Source organism: Lissotriton helveticus, chromosome 6, assembly GCF_964261635.1.
Source record: "Lissotriton helveticus chromosome 6, aLisHel1.1, whole genome shotgun sequence".
NCBI classification, from domain to species: domain Eukaryota; kingdom Metazoa; phylum Chordata; class Amphibia; order Caudata; family Salamandridae; genus Lissotriton; species Lissotriton helveticus.
The window spans coordinates 109308491-109323956 of record NC_136067.1 but is presented as its reverse complement, the minus strand read 5'-3'; the positions used below and the strand labels follow the sequence as shown (position 1 = coordinate 109323956).

At 46.2% G+C, this 15466-nt stretch overlaps 1 protein-coding gene across 2 annotated transcripts in view; it reads right to left on the bottom strand.

Moving 5' to 3' along the window:
• LOC144762300 (exportin-5-like) overlaps nt 1-15466 on the bottom strand; it is a 2334361-nt gene that overhangs the window by 51455 nt on the left and 2267440 nt on the right. For both annotated transcript variants that reach the window (XM_078647447.1, XM_078647448.1), the window contains one exon: nt 13785-13949. In XM_078647447.1, the coding sequence (XP_078503573.1) occupies nt 13785-13949 (165 nt within the window). The remainder of the gene's footprint in view (nt 1-13784; nt 13950-15466) is intronic.

Sequence of the window (15466 nt, the reverse complement as noted above, 5' to 3'; positions counted from 1 at the left end):
ACCCGAGCCCCCGGCCGCATTACGCGGGCGTCGGGGGGAGTCGGGGGTGCGATGGCGACGCCCCGACTTCTTGTGCTTACCTGACGAGCCGGAGGAATGGTGGCGACTCCCGGAGCGCCCATGGCGGCTCCGCGATCGTTCCCTCGACCGCTCCCTCGACCTCCGACCGGACCGGGACCGCTCTCGACGCGGGGCCGACACCCGGAGCTCGAGAAGCTTGCGGGACCGCTCCCGCCTAGCTTTCCCAGTCAAGGCCCGACAGTCGACGCAGGACTCCACGTCGTGGTCCGCGCCCAGACACCGGAGGCAGAGTCGATGGTGGTCGGTGACCGACATCATGCGGTCGCACTCGTCGCAGCTCTTAAACCCAGGCATCCTACCGGCACCGTAGAAAGATTAAGTTTTACAAACACTTGGTCAAAAGACCGGAGTACTGCTCTTCGGATCTGCGCTAACTGGCGCGGAAAAAAGAAGAACTGACGTCAGCGCGCGGAGGCGGCGTCTATATACTCCAGCGACGTCATCACGGCGCACGACGCCGACGACGCGGAGCCGCAGGGTACGCCTGCAGACGACGCCTACCGACGCGCAGGGGTACTGCTACGCAAAAGTTTCCGGATCCAGACTGACGCCTGGGGATATTCTAAGGTAAGGAATCTAATACTAACCTGTTTCTTTCAGATGGTGAAGGTTTGAATGTGTGAGGAAGTTTGCCCTATGTGGAAGTGACAGAGGGGCAGGTTGAGCAGCTAGTCAGGTACGATCAAGACCAGCACATCTGTGTACAGTCCTCACACAGCTTCCTCAGTACTCAAGGAATCGGATGGAAGGAAGGGGATGCATAGTGAAGATGGAAGTACAAAACAGCCTCTAGAGCTCCCTGTAGGGGAAAATGTAAGGCTCAGAACTTCAAACAGCATGAATCCTAGAGAGTGGCAAGGAGCTCCACTGGAAGCTTCTTCAGAGTTAAGTGGACTGAGTCATCTATGGGTGAAGCCACCACTTATGATCGAAAAGATGACATCAACTGAGATCATTGGCCCACACACAAAATGGCCCCTCAGCAGCCATCGCTACCAGACTTAAAAAGCTTCTGGGAAAACCTGAATGTCACAAGCTTTATTAAAAGGTGGTAAGGCCTTAAGGGAGGAAGAGTCCACCTCTGCCGCAATGAAGAGGTGACACTGGGAGGCCTAGAGATGTGAATTGTTGAGGTTGAGTTAAAACCCCTGATCATAGAGCATGTAGATTGAGGTCTGCCGTTGTTCCAAATTCAGCTGCAGAAAGGCCGCCTTCAGCAACCATTCAGTGGGGCAGGTAACATTCTGGTTCACTGCAGGAGCAGGAATTGGTTTGCTTAAAAAACCAAGATCGGCTGCATCGACACTTGGTTTAACGGGAGCAATGGCGAAACAGCAGAGAGGCTGGCTGTGCATTACGCTTTTTCTCCTCCACATACATTGGCGATTTCAAGAACCTCGGAGGTCATGCCCAGCAGTGATTTATGCAACTTTCACAGTGTGAGGCCGACAAACAGGAGTGGTGTCTAGGTCATTGGTTCTGCAGGGCCACACAGTCACCAATATCCGTTTAGAGAGAAGACTGCCACCACACTGATATTGTCATGGTAAACTATTCGCCTTATTTTGTAAAGGATCCAAACGGCAGTACTGGTGGCATCCAAGACTGCATTAGCATTGATGCCAACACGGAGCAACTGGGAAAGCCTTTAATGTTGGAAAAGGTTCTGCCATCACCAAAAAGATAAGGCAGAGGATAAATGGAGTCGACCAGCACCTTGGGATGGAGCCACCAGAAGGCCCCTCAGGCTTCCTGGGATTCGCAGGGGCAGCAGACAGAGCTGAATCAAGTGGAAGAAATAAGTTACTTACCTGTAACTGTAGTTATCCAGTATTGGTATCCTTCATAAATTCAAATGCTTGAATCATTCCAGTCGTCGAGATGGGAGTCCCTGGTACATTTATAAAGGAATGTCACCATAGACATAGAAGTTAAAAGGCCTAAGGCCTCATATTTAATAACATATCCAAATCCTTATTTAAAAAAAGGACCAAACTTAAGAGAACTACCAATGAGCTGACACCACCCCTTAGAACCTTCCAGAAAGGAGCTCCAGTCCCTCAGATTTTCATAAGCACTGTGCGTGCCCAGAGAGACAACTGAGAGTACTAAGTGAGCCCTTCCAAGGAAAGCGGGTGGGTGGCATGTGAACCTATGAAAGATGCCAATACTGCATAACTGCAATTACCGGTAAGTAACTTATTTCTTATCCAGTATTGGGGCATCTTTATAGATTCACATGTTTGAGATCAGAATAAAAAGACGTAATGAGCACATTTCGTCATATATATATTAATCATACATATACGAATAGTCAATAACTATTTCTTGAGAATAAAATAGAAATACATTTATTTATATAAATGTAAACATGTATATCCATATGGAATAGGAAATGGATAGTTTCCAATATTGGCATTACAATAAGAAAACAACACAGAAATGTGCATTAAAAAGGTTGGTGGGAAGGAAGGAAGGCTCACCTTTACAGAAACATATGTCTTAGCATCACCTGTCCCACTGCAGCATCTTTCATCAATTAGGAATCCAAGCAGTAATGCTCAGTGAATGAATGTCGCGTCTTCCAGGTTGCTGCTCTACAAATGTCTAAGAGGGGCACACTAGCAAACAATGCCATAGATGTAGACACTGCCCTAGTGGAATGGGCACGAACTTTTGATTTCAGGGGTTGACCAGTTTTCTGGTGACAGAAGAGAATAGCACTAGAGATCCATCTAGATATGCTCGGTTTCCTTAAGGGAAAACCCTACCTTCGGTAAGCTGTAAGCTACAAAAAGATGATTAGTCTTGTGAAAGGATTTCGTTTTGTCTAGATAAAATTTAAGGCAGAGCTTCATGTCCAAAGAATGCAAAGCTCGTTCAGCTGCTGTCTGAGGATTTGGAAAGAAGGATTTTAAAACGATTGATTCATTAAGATGAAAGTTCGATGGAACTTTATGTTTACTTTTCTGGTTGGTGCCAAGGATCACCCTATCGTGTTTAAATTGAATAAAGGGTTCTTGTATTGTGAATGCTTGAAGTTCACTAACTCTTCTTTCGGGTGCAAGAGCTAGAAGAAGAGCAGTTTTCCATGAAAGGAATTTTTTAAGTCCGCTCTATGCATCGGCTCAAATGGGTGCTTCATAAGTTGAGTAGGTACCATGCTGAGTTGCCATGTTGGAGCCGGAGACTTTACAGGAGGGAAGATCCTGAATGGACCTTTAAGAAACTGTTGAATCAGTCTGTTTGACCACAAGGAAGAACCTTTACAAGATCTTCGAAAACGGGAGATTGCAGCTAAGTGAACTTTGATCGAAGTATGAGCCAAAACTGAATTTGCTATATGGAGGAGAAGACTTCCCCAGGAGATGAATTGAGGGGATGCACCTAAGCATACCCACACCAGACGCAGAATCTTTTCCATTTTAAAGAATAAGTTCTGTTGGTAAGGTCGCTCTAGCACGAGACAGGATCGGCCTGCACACTTGAGGAATATTTAAGTTTTGAAATTCCTGGAACTCAGGAGCCAAGCCGATAATATCAGAGAGCCTGGATCCAGGTGCTGAACTCTGGTTCATCGTGAGAAGAGAGGGAAACGGCTTCAAAGGAATCGGCGGTCGTAAGGACAGGAGATGGAGTTCCATAAACCAATGTTGGCGAGGTCACGCTGGAGCTATTAGAATTAGTTTGCAAGGTTCGGCTTTCATCTTTTTTAGAACCCTGGGAAGGAGTGAAATTGGCGCAAGAGCGTAGGCAAATACGCCGGGCCATGCTATTGAAAAAGCATTCCCCAGAGATCCCTGTTGGGGATGCCAGCTTGCGAAGCATTGGCATTTGGGGTTGCCATTTGTGGCGAACAAGCCTATAGTTGGTTCGCCTCCCTTGGAGAAGATTCTGCTGAGAGTATCTTGATTCAACTCTCACTCATGGCAGGTGGTCTGTAATCTGCTTAGTGAATCCGCTATTGTATTTTCCTTCCCTGGAACGTACTCCGCTGTCAATTAAATTCCATGTTGAATTGCCCAGTTCCAATTCTTTTAGAATCTTGCGAGAGGGAGAGAGATTGAGTGCCTTTTTGTTTGTTTAGATAGTGCATTGTTGTAGTACTTTCTGTTCTGACAAGCACTAGAGAATTTTGTATCTTGCGCAGGAAAGCTTGTAGGGCTAAAAAGACTTCCCTTAGTTCCAAGAGATTTATGTGTACACTCCGCTGAGAAGGTGGCCACTTATCTGAAGTTCCTGAAGGAAGTCCCCCTAACCTTCTAGAGAAGCATCTGTTGTTATTACCAGAGGAGAGGCTTGTGGAAGGAAAGGTAACCCTAGAGGCAGATGGTGAGGATGAGTCAAGCTAGATAACGAGTTGACCATTTGTGGGGGTCACTTGTAATATGTTGCCGAAGGTTCTGTTTATTTGAACCAATTGAGTGCTCAGAGCTTCCTGAAGAGAACACATGTGTAGAAGACAGTGAGGTATCAGAAGAATACAGGAGGACATCATGCTGAGCAGAGAATTGTATAGGCGCACTGAAAGAGACTTTCTTCTTTGTATGCAGCTTGCCAACGTCCGTAGTTTTCGTGGTCTTTCCACTGTGTTATAGGCTCTCTTCAGAACGGTATCTAGTATAGCTCCCAGGAATGTAAGCCGTCGAGAAGGCTGTAGGACTGATTTCTCTGGGTTTAGTGTGAGACCCAATTTTTTGAAAAGCCGCAGGCAGGCTTTGGAAGACTTCTTCTCTGCATTGAAAGAAGGAGCTTTGAAAAGTCAGTTGTCGAGATAAGGGAAAACCTGGTGATGATGTTGTTTGAGATATGCCACTACTGGTGCTAGGCACTTTGTAAAAATGCGAGGGGCCGACTTGAGTCCGAAGTGTAACACTTGGAATTGATAATGCCTGCCGGCTACAGCAAATCTGAGAAACTTTTTGTGTTCTAGTGTATGGGTATATGGAAATAGGCGTCTTGAAGGTCCAGGGATACCATGTAGTCGTTCCCATTTAGAAGCTGAAAGACCTCCTGAATGGTGACCATGCAGAATGATTGTTTCTTGAGGAATTTGTTTAGATTTTGTAAATCTAAAATTGGCCTCCACTTGTTCGTCTACTGTGCACTAAAAAGAGACAGGAATAGAAACCTTTTCCCCTTGGACGAAAAGGAACATGTTCTATGGCTCCTTTTTGGCTCATCAATGTTATTTCCAACTGTAATAGGCGCAAATGCTTGTGAGCCAGAGTTTGAGGAGGTGTTGGCGAGGTGGCTGTATAAATTCTAGGGAATGGCCAAATTGTACTAGTTGTAGGACCCAGAGATCTGTTGTAATTTGCTTCCAGTTTTGAAGATAATGGGAGATTTTGCCTCCTAGTTTGGGGGGAGCTGAAGAAATTGTAACCGGCAGAAGTGAGAGGTCATTGATGTCTGGCGGACTCTTTTTGTCATCCCGCCTTCTTTCGAAAGGAAGATTTATTGTAGGCAGTTGCAGACTGTTGTCTCTGAGCGAACTGCGACCTGTATTACTGGCTGGAGGAGGTATAGGAAGGATACCTATATTGTTGGTAACCTCCCCTGTAGGATAACTGGCTTTTACCCAGTGCATCACGAAAAGGTGTTCTTTTATACTACCCAAAACTTTGGCCTTGTGAGTGTCTTTATGATTCCCTGAAGGGCTTCGTCGACTTCAGGCCTGAATGTTGTAGCCTTTAGCCATCCATGGCGCCTTAGGACCGCAGCTCCAGCTAACTGATGGAAACCAGTGGAAGCGATGTCCATTGAACAATCAATTATTTATGAAGCGGATCGTTCGCCTTCCACTGAAACTTTTCTTGTCTTCTCCTTAATGTCTTGTGGGAGATCGTTGATGTAAGGAGCGATGCCTGACCCATCTGTCTGTTGTAGTGCCCCAGCAGCGCTAAGGAATTGGACGCTCTGTCAAAGCAGACATAGTGGAAAAACGTTTGCCGATGCTGTCCAGCCTCCTTCCCGACTTGTTGGAAGTGCTGATAGTGGAGCTGATGGGTTCTTTGACCTGTGTTGAGCAGCCTGAGAAATTACTGAATCAGGCCTAGGATGACCTGTGAGACAGGCAGGCGCGTTGTCAGGGGCTTTATATTTTTTGTCAAGCCATGGTAAGATTGGATCAACTGTGTCTGGGTTTCTCATTATCGTAATGCCCTGATCCCAAATATAGTAGATAAAGGGCATAGACCTGGCTGATCTTTTAAAAGGTTCCTTGAAATCGTAAAGGAAACAGTCTTGTTGGTGAGTAGGCATTGGAAGTTCAACACGTCTGGCTGCTCTCTCCAAGAGATTATGAAATCCTCCAATATCCTCTGGAGGTAAGTCTACTGGAGGGGGAGATGGCGACGCTGGTGTAGGGATAATGTAATCATCCCACTTGTTATGTTATGTTATGTTATTTCGGCTCTTCTATAGCGCAACAGCTACTCCCGAAGGAGTGTCCCGGCGCTTTGGCGAAGGAAACCTTCAATATGGCAACACAACACGACAACAAAGGAAAATGGCAAGCCTATCTAGTAAAAAGCCAAGTTTTTAGAGCCCTTCTAAAGGACAAAAGACAGGGAGTCTGTCTTAGAAAAAGCGGGAGCTCATTCCACGCACGGGGAGCCAAATGGTGAAAAGAGCGACCGCCCTGTCTAGCTCGTTTGATGGCCGGGACTACCATCTTAGACAGGGAGGCAGACCGTAAGGCTCTGTTTGGTTTATAGAAAGCCAAACGTTTCCTCATATATTTGGGGCCAATGGCATGAAGAGCTTTGAAAGTCAGCGTCAGGCTCTTAAACTGAACTCTCTTGGCTATAGGGAGCCAATGCAGCTCTTGCAACAGAACAGAGGCACTTGCACGTCTAGGGAGCCCGTAAATGGCCCGGGCAGCTGAATTTTGGACTACTTGAAGCCGCCTCACCAGGTACTTTGGAAGCCCTAGGTAGAGGGCATTCGCGTAGTCCAATCTGGACCCTACAAGTGCTTGAACAATGATCCGTCTGTGTTTGATGGATATCAGGGGCAAAAATTTTCTCAGCATCCGAAGGATGCCGAAACATTTCCCCGACAGGCTAGATATTTGGGGCCCATAAGAAAGATCATTGTCAATCATAATACCCAAATTTTTGGCTTTTACGCTTGCCTTAGCAGGTGGAAACAAATCCTGAGGCCACCAACTTTTCCAAACTGGCTCAGAGGAAAAACCGAAAAAAAGCAGCTCCGATTTATCGGAGTTGCATTTTAAACCATGCTCCCTGAACCAGCCGAAGACCGCCTCTAGACAGCTTCTGATGTGGCTCCCGTCAAACACCTCATTCCTGTTATGGGTAAACAGGAGTTGGGTGTCGTCGGCATAGGACACGATCTGGGCGCCGAAAGACTCCGCTACCTCTGCAAGGGGGGCCAAAAAGATGTTAAAAAGCAGGGGGCTAAGAATAGACCCCTGCGGGACTCCCACTTCCAGAGGTGCCATAGCTGCGGAGTGAGGAGGCGCCCAGATCGTTTGTCGGCGGTCGGCTAAGAAGGATTTAAGCCAGTTCCACACCGTCCCCCGAAGACCACATTCCCAGAGACGTATTAGGAGGGTTTCGTGGGGAACGGTGTCGAACGCCGCCGACAGGTCCAGCATGACCAACATGGCCTTGCCTCCCGCATCCAACACCTCTCTGATGGCGACAGTGACCTCCAACAACGCGGTCTCCGTGCTGTAGTTTGCACGAAAACCGGATTGGGTGTTGTGCAACAGATCGTTCTCTTCGATGTAGTCCGAGATCGCTCTGTGCACGTGTCTTTCTGCCACCTTCGCCAAGGCAGGAAGGAGAGATATAGGCCGATAATTGGCATGAACGGTGGAGTCTAAAGTTGGTTTTTTTAGAAGAGGCAGAATAAGCGCAGCTTTCCACGCCGAGGGAACCACACCGGATGACAAGGAAGCATTGAGAATGGAGTTGATAGGACCATTTAAGACTGGGGCTATTTTCCTAAGACAGGAGACCGGGCAAGGGTCCAAAGGTGAGCCAGACTTCAGTCCAGTAAGAAGGGCTAATGAGGCGTCAGGGCTTAACGGGGGAAATTCGCAAAGAGTAGGGGCCACCACTGGGTTGGTGAGGTAAAGAGCACGGGATTGTACATCCTGGATTTCCGCTTCTTCTTCTTCTTGTCCCTCTTCATCTTCATCTGTGGATGGAAGCTGCTGCACAGGCATTTGAGACCTAGGAAGGGGCAGAGGTTGACTTTGCCTCACAGGAGGTGGTGTAAGTGCTGGAGCAGGAGATGGTGTAGACGTAGGAAACCTCTTTTTATAGTCAGACAGCATGAATTGTAAATCAGTTACCAGAGTAGAGGGAAGATAAACCATCCCTGGATGCAGTTGCTGCTGACATTGTTGGTCAGAATAGTATTGATTTTGGTCATAGAATTGGTCATCATCATCATCATCATCAGACACATCCTCAGAACTGAACAAGTTGTGCAGCCCGAACAAGCTGTATTCGGCAAAATCATCGTCATCATCCAAGAGATGAGTTGGTTAGGCTTGAACCCTACTAGAAGTTAATGAGGGTGTCAGTCTCTCTCTTAGTTCTCCTTGTGAGAAGTTGGCCTGATATATGATGCTCACTAGTTCTAGTGATCACCTTGTATCAGTCCAAACAACCCTTATGGTGATTGGTTGTAAGTCAACCTTATAGACCAGCTATCCTAATGGTAGCATGGACAAAGCAGTCTTAGGCTAAACTCTTTTGGCATGTGAAGCCAGCTGTTTTACCACAATATAACCCCTTGAATACCAGATGAAAGGACACCACACAGGTTGTTATGAAAATAAACAGTATATTTATTAATAACAAACACCTCTGAACTCTTTATGAGGTCAGAGGGCTAAGCACATGACAATCTCTTAGGAAAAATACGATAAGTTGCACAAAATTACAATGGTGCCCTAGGGGCACGACAAACCATATACTAAGTAAGTGGAATGTGAAAGTCGATAGTTAGAATGGAGCTGTCCAGAGGCTGTAGGATCGTTGGGACCACGCTACACTAACTCTAGGTAAGTAATAGGAGGCCCACGGAACGTGTGTGCAGAGTGTGAACTCACACGTGAGATGCGTAACAACGTCTATGGACAGTACTGTTCAAGAAAAAGGTGAGTACGGACAATCCTGACTAGGTAGGACTAAAACGACTGTGGAACTGGACACTAGGACAGTTAAACTACCCTTGAGCACCGAAATGCTCTCGTTACCTCACCCACGGGCTGCGGGTGCATAGGTGCGAAGTCGTGTCGGGTTCTCGCGTTGAAGTCTATGGAGCCTGAAAGAAAAAATGCTGCAGGCGACCAGGAGGAAGATGTCCGGTGCGATCCAAGGGTGGATCGGTGAAGAAGGAGACCTGAAAGCAGAGGGGACAGTGTTCAAAGTCACTAGCCAGTGACCGGTGTGGAACCAGGAAGGAACCAGGTGCTGTCGTCGCGATCAGGTGAAGAGTGGACGCTTGACTCTGCAGCCACGTGGACCAGGAGGTGTCTTCGACGACCAGGATGGAGGCACGAGCTGTCCCACGCAGGCTCTCGCTGTCGGCGGTGTTGGATCCGGAATCGGCGTCAACAGGCCTTGGCAAAGGCAACCCACGCGGTGAGTGAAGAAAGCGTCTGGTGCGGACTAGGAGAGTCCGGGGTGCCCCTCTTTTGGAAGGGAGCAAGGGCCAGTCTGGAGCAACCAGACCAGCAGAAAAGATTCAAAGGTACGTCGTCTAGGAGGCCACTAGCCAGCCAGCAAGTGACCAGACAACGCGTCGAGCAGCAAACAAGCAGAAGGGCCCCACGCAGATCTCGTGGATGCTGGAGGGCTGATCTTCGGTGCAGGGGCTGCTCGGGGCTGGGGCTTCTCAGTCCCGAAAGCACTTGGTCGAGTTTACCTCGGGAGTCGTGCTGGAAGCGAAGTGCAGTTTCTTCCAAGATGGCCGGTCCCACGTGTCTCGTCGCACCCACGGGTCTCAGCTTTGCTGCAGATGAGAGTTGAGGTCGGAAAGGTCTGGGAAACCGGGTCTCGTCGGGCTCTGAAGTCTGGATCCTCGAGGGAAGACGACAAAGGGAAGCCGCTTGATGGTGCCTGCTTGCGCAGGGTGGACACTCCTTGCCCACAAGGGAGATTTCTTCAGTCTTCTGGGGAGCAGAACGTCGAAGTCCAGAGTTTCTTCTAGTAGAGTAGTTCAGGATTAATCTAACTTGGAATGGGACCAGCTCCTACCTTTATCCTGCTAAAGGGGGCTGCACTACTGACTAGGTCCCTCCCCTGGGTGGGACCAGGAAGGGGGGTGGCTACACCCCCTATCCTTTGTCCGGTTTCCTGCCAGAGCTGAGGCAGGGATGCCCCAGCAACTGGTTTGAACCGGTGTATGCACAGGACACCTTGTGTGCCCCGGGCATGTGTCATTCCTTTCAGGCCTATCCTACCCAATACACAAAATCCTGTCTGGGGTGGTGCTAGCACCTCCCAAGGCAGGAAACCCTTTGTCCAAGCCTCCCTCGCTGGAAGGACTCCCAGCAGCAGGAGGTCAGACTTGTGTCTGTGGTGGCAGCATCCATTTTGTGATGCCAAGGCTCGAGTTAACTTTAACCGGGGTTCTCAGTTACATACATGTCGTGTCCCTCTAGAAGGGTGGAATGCTACCCCCGTCGTCAGAATTGGCGAGGGGGTAGTATTCCAAATCGTATGACACCTTACTCGACATGTTTTGATAATGTTATACCAGAGTTAGCATTTAACCACGAGGATTATAATGCACTTAAGAGTATATGGTATAGCGTTATCATGGAACAGCTACTAGGACTTGGTTCCGCAAGCTGCAAACGGGCTCAGCTCATGCCAGAGCACCATATCACATAATTCCAAGCACTCTGCCTTCAGGATTGATAAGGCCTTCCATAGGAGTGACTGATAGGAATATATGTGTCCATTTTAGGTTTAGATATAGGTGACTATATCTAAAGCAAAGGGTGATTACACCACCTTGCCCCAGCTGTCGTGCAGCCAGTTGTGTCTGTTTAGTTGGCCAGTCAGGGGTGGCATAATACATGCTTCAGCCCCTGGTAGGCCCTGGGTACACCTATGCCCTGGATACCTAAGGTATACTGTACAGGGACTGATAAGGTGGCCCAGTACCAATTGGTAAATGCACCGAAGGTACATGGTTCTTAATTTAGAGAGAGAACAGCTAGGCTGTGGCTCTGATTAGCAGGCCCACAGCCAGGGAAAGTCGTAAACTAGTGAAGCAAAAAACAAAAATCTGGGGTGACTATAGGATTGCAGACCCCACTCTCCTGCACTCCTGATCTAGATTTTGGTGTCATCAACGATGTTGTCGTAGTCGGTACACATACAGTCGTTGAGGAACCATCAACGGGCATTGATATTAATGTTCCAGACGCAACTGGCATAGATGATGCATCTCTTGTCAACGACGATGCAATGGGTGAAATTGTTTACGAGAGAGTTGTTGACGGTAGACTCGTCGACACAGGCAACACCATCGACAAAGCACTCGTCGTCATAGTTGGGATGGTCGTTGGAATCTTCGCCGCCGACCTTCTGAGTATCTTTATCGTCGACGGCAAAGGACCTTGACTCAGCAATGAAATTGACGCTGACGAGACAAACTGTGGCGATGGCTGTCGCCGACAAAGTTACTCCGACAACAATCAGTGGAGGTCTTGTCATCCATGCTGCCATCGACGAGCTGGCCATCGACGGGGCTGAGGAAGGCTTTTTGATAGCAAGTTTTACCTTCACCGGAGGACAGGAGGGTCTGAAGTGGATTTATGAAATAATTTTTTTACAGAAATCAAACTCTGATGCGAAGTAGACGCTCTGGAAAGCAGATCTTGATTTTTAGTAGCATCTGAAGACTTTTTGTGCCTCTTCTTTGGAGGTTGCTGCGAGGAGTGACCTGGAGAGACGTCCAGTTGTCTTCTTTGAGGCGTCTTCGAGGAGGATCTTAAGGAACCTTCGCTCTCCTCAGAAGATACATGGTCCTCCCTGTCTTTAAGCCTCTGCAGCCATAATAACAGCCTCCCCTCACGGTCCTTTAAAGTCTTTGATGAAAAAGTGCGACCTATCTTACAATCCTTTGGTTTATGATCAGGATAAAGGCATAAAAGGCAGTCTTTATGGTGGTCATCAATGTGCAGCCTTTTCTTTCTGCAGGTACCACCTAAAAAGGCCTTTTTTTAGCTGTGTCCGACATGAAGAAATCAGTGGAATTCACTCAGGCAAAAGAATTATAGTTGAAACAATACCTTGAATCCAAGAAAAAAACTGAAGACAAGGATAATTAGAAGTTATAAGGAAAAAACTGAGCCGAGCTCAGTGGAGACTTCCTAGCACAACATGCGGTAGAAAATCTGAGGGACTGGAGCTCCTTTCAGAAAGGTTCAAGAGGGTGGTGTCAGCTTATTGGTTGTTCTCTTAAGTTTGGTCCTTTTTTAAATAAAGACTAAATGTTACTAAATATGAGGCCTTAGACCTTTTAAACTTCTATGTCTATGGTGACATTACCTTTATAAATGTACCTGGGACTCCCATCTCGACAACGGCGAATGATTCAAGCAGGTGAATCTATGAAAGATACCCCAATACTGGAAAAGGGGCCAACACTGCCTGGGTGAAAGCCACAATCTGTGCAAGATCAGCGCAAAGGGATTGAAACTCTGCAAATGGAGCAAGTGGCTCTAGATCCAGAGCAGTCACCAAGGCCAAATATGTGCTATGTGCATCTCTATCAAAACTGGGTCCAAGGATATGACATCGAGGTCGGAGTCACGGAACAAAGTCATTGATGTCAAGACCTACCTTTGAAATGGTGTGACATTGGGAATCTCAAGCTTCCTTTTGTAATGGTTCCTGTGCTCCTTTCTGGAGGACGTGTCCTGTCATAAGAAGTGGCCTGTTCTGAGGATTTGCTGTCCGGAGGTAAGCAGAAGGCAGTCCTTGTAAAAGACTGAGATCCAGAGTGATGAAAGCTCTGATGTTTGTCTGCAGCCCACGCCATGAACAGCTTCGCCTCCCACTCTTTAATGATCTTGGTGTGCATGAAGTCACACTTCTCACATGACTTAGTATTTAGGCCCCATTCACCACACACAGTAGTTGTGAGAGTCTGACAATGACATTGTTTGTGACAGGGAAGACCGGTTCAAACCTGGCATTTTTAGGGAGACAGTCAGTCAAAACACTGCAAAAAGACTATCTGTAAGGAAATGTTCTCAGGAGAGAAAATTCAATTTGCATTGAAGGGTGGGTGAAAAAAGGAAAAGTGTGATCTGGGGTGGCTTCTTATATAGCTCCATGATGTCTTATCTAGTGTTGTTCCCAGAGTCAAGGAGGCACCTACTGGCGCAAGAAAGACGTTTCTAAACTTTCCAGTTCCAAACTGGCACCTTGAGTAGATTCAAGAGCTGATGAATATGTAGCCATCAGCAATGCATTAGCTACTTTGTACACCGTGACATGAAAAACATGGTAAACTTTTTTGATTTGTTTTAATTTTACTTAGTAGACCCAACAAAAGCTTCTTTGGCAGGCTTCTTTCAGCACATAGAACCCTTTGAGAATGTGTACAATCATTCCCAATCACAATGAGCTTTCCATCTGCCCCACAAAACATAATGGCCAATGTTAAGGCGTTTATGTGCACTGTTTATGTCTTACCCCAATGAAGCATTGGATAAGTTGTTTGAAGTGATATTTCCTTAGGATGTAGTCCTGTGGTGAAACGGATGTACCAAGAACTTTTTTATCGTATGTCGACAAGAAATAATCTTTAATTTCTGGGATTCGATTAAGAACTTCCTTCAGTTGTTCGAATCGAGGTCGCTGCAGAAAGAGGAAACAGAAAATGTTATTGGTGTATATAAAGAGAGCAAAGAAAAGGCAGTTTGCTGAATGGCGAAGCAAAAAATATTTGACAATAAAGTAACAAAGCAAACTTTTTTTTAAACACCATTTTGTATCTATTTTAACATTCTGAAAAATTTGCCTTTTTCCAGATTTGAAGACCATAAACATTAGCAGAACGGTCAGAGTGGATTGACTTCCCATATTTCTGTGGGCAATTGCCCCACCACAGAAGTATGTACTCAGTCCACTCATACCATGTTTACCCTTTATTAGGTCACAAACATTGCAATGAAGTTTATTTTTTAAGTCAATTTGGAGTATTACAGTCATTGGTGTGAAAACAAAAAGAAAATCACAACTCACACATGAAGAAAGGTAAAGAGACAAATCCACCTATCCACCCTGGTTGGTAATCTCAAATTCTTTCAATTTTGAGCCCAAAAGAACCTCCCTGTCCTCGATAACGCAGGGGCCATTCACAGAACCCTCTCTTTTCCACATCACTGGCTGAGAAATCATCAACTGATCTTTTATAGAGGGGCTTCTCCAGTTAATATCTCCTTGATTTAGTGCTCAAATTCAAACCACTAAGCTTGGGCTTTTCCGAGTCCTACTACATGTGTTAGTGTGCAGCTCTCCCCTACAACCTCTTGTGCATAATATAGAAGGTTCCCGTTACATTTAGAAAGTGTACGTGCGTGTTAATGTCATCTAAAGAGGATTTTCAAACGTGTTTTCTATAAAGTTAGAGGACATGGACTTGTCTAATTTCATATTGATAGCATGTTCCGAAATCTGTTTTGCATGTGGACTTTTTTTTGCAAAACTTCTAAACCTTTGCTGGCTCAAACAATACCAGATAAATATAAAGCTCATTACAACAGATATATCAATTGGCAGAGGAGGTGAGGTAGAGAGAGAACTGCTGAATAATGTGAAAACTTTGTTGATTATACGTGAGCTTTCGCCCACCCGCCTATACAATTCTGCTAGTTTACAGACTCCCAAAATGTGATTGCTCTTTTACCTCTGCTTTTAAATAACTTTTTATCAACAAATGCACTTTGAATGTCTAATCTACTAATAGCATCGTATTTTAATGCACAGTCATAACAACATACATAAACTTTTTCATTGGAATTTCTTGATACCTGCAATTTGTTAGGACTGAAGCATTTTGTGTCTGTTCCTACATATTGTTCTTAACATGCAATCAACCTTATTCTAACCACAAAAGAGAACATTCGATCCATCAAGAGTCTTACTGCATGGACTAATAAGTATGTTATTTTCTTTACTGGGACATAGTGTCTGTGTGTCCTAATACCAGGAATTTACCAACTATGAGGTCATAAAGTTGGGAAAAAAGTTACAGACACCTCTTTAGCCACAAGATGGGAGAACACAAAGATGGATCGACACTCTCCCAACGGTGAAGGAAGCCTCAATACTCAATTTAAGGGTGTTAAGGGGAGTGACGGGTAGAAGTCAAT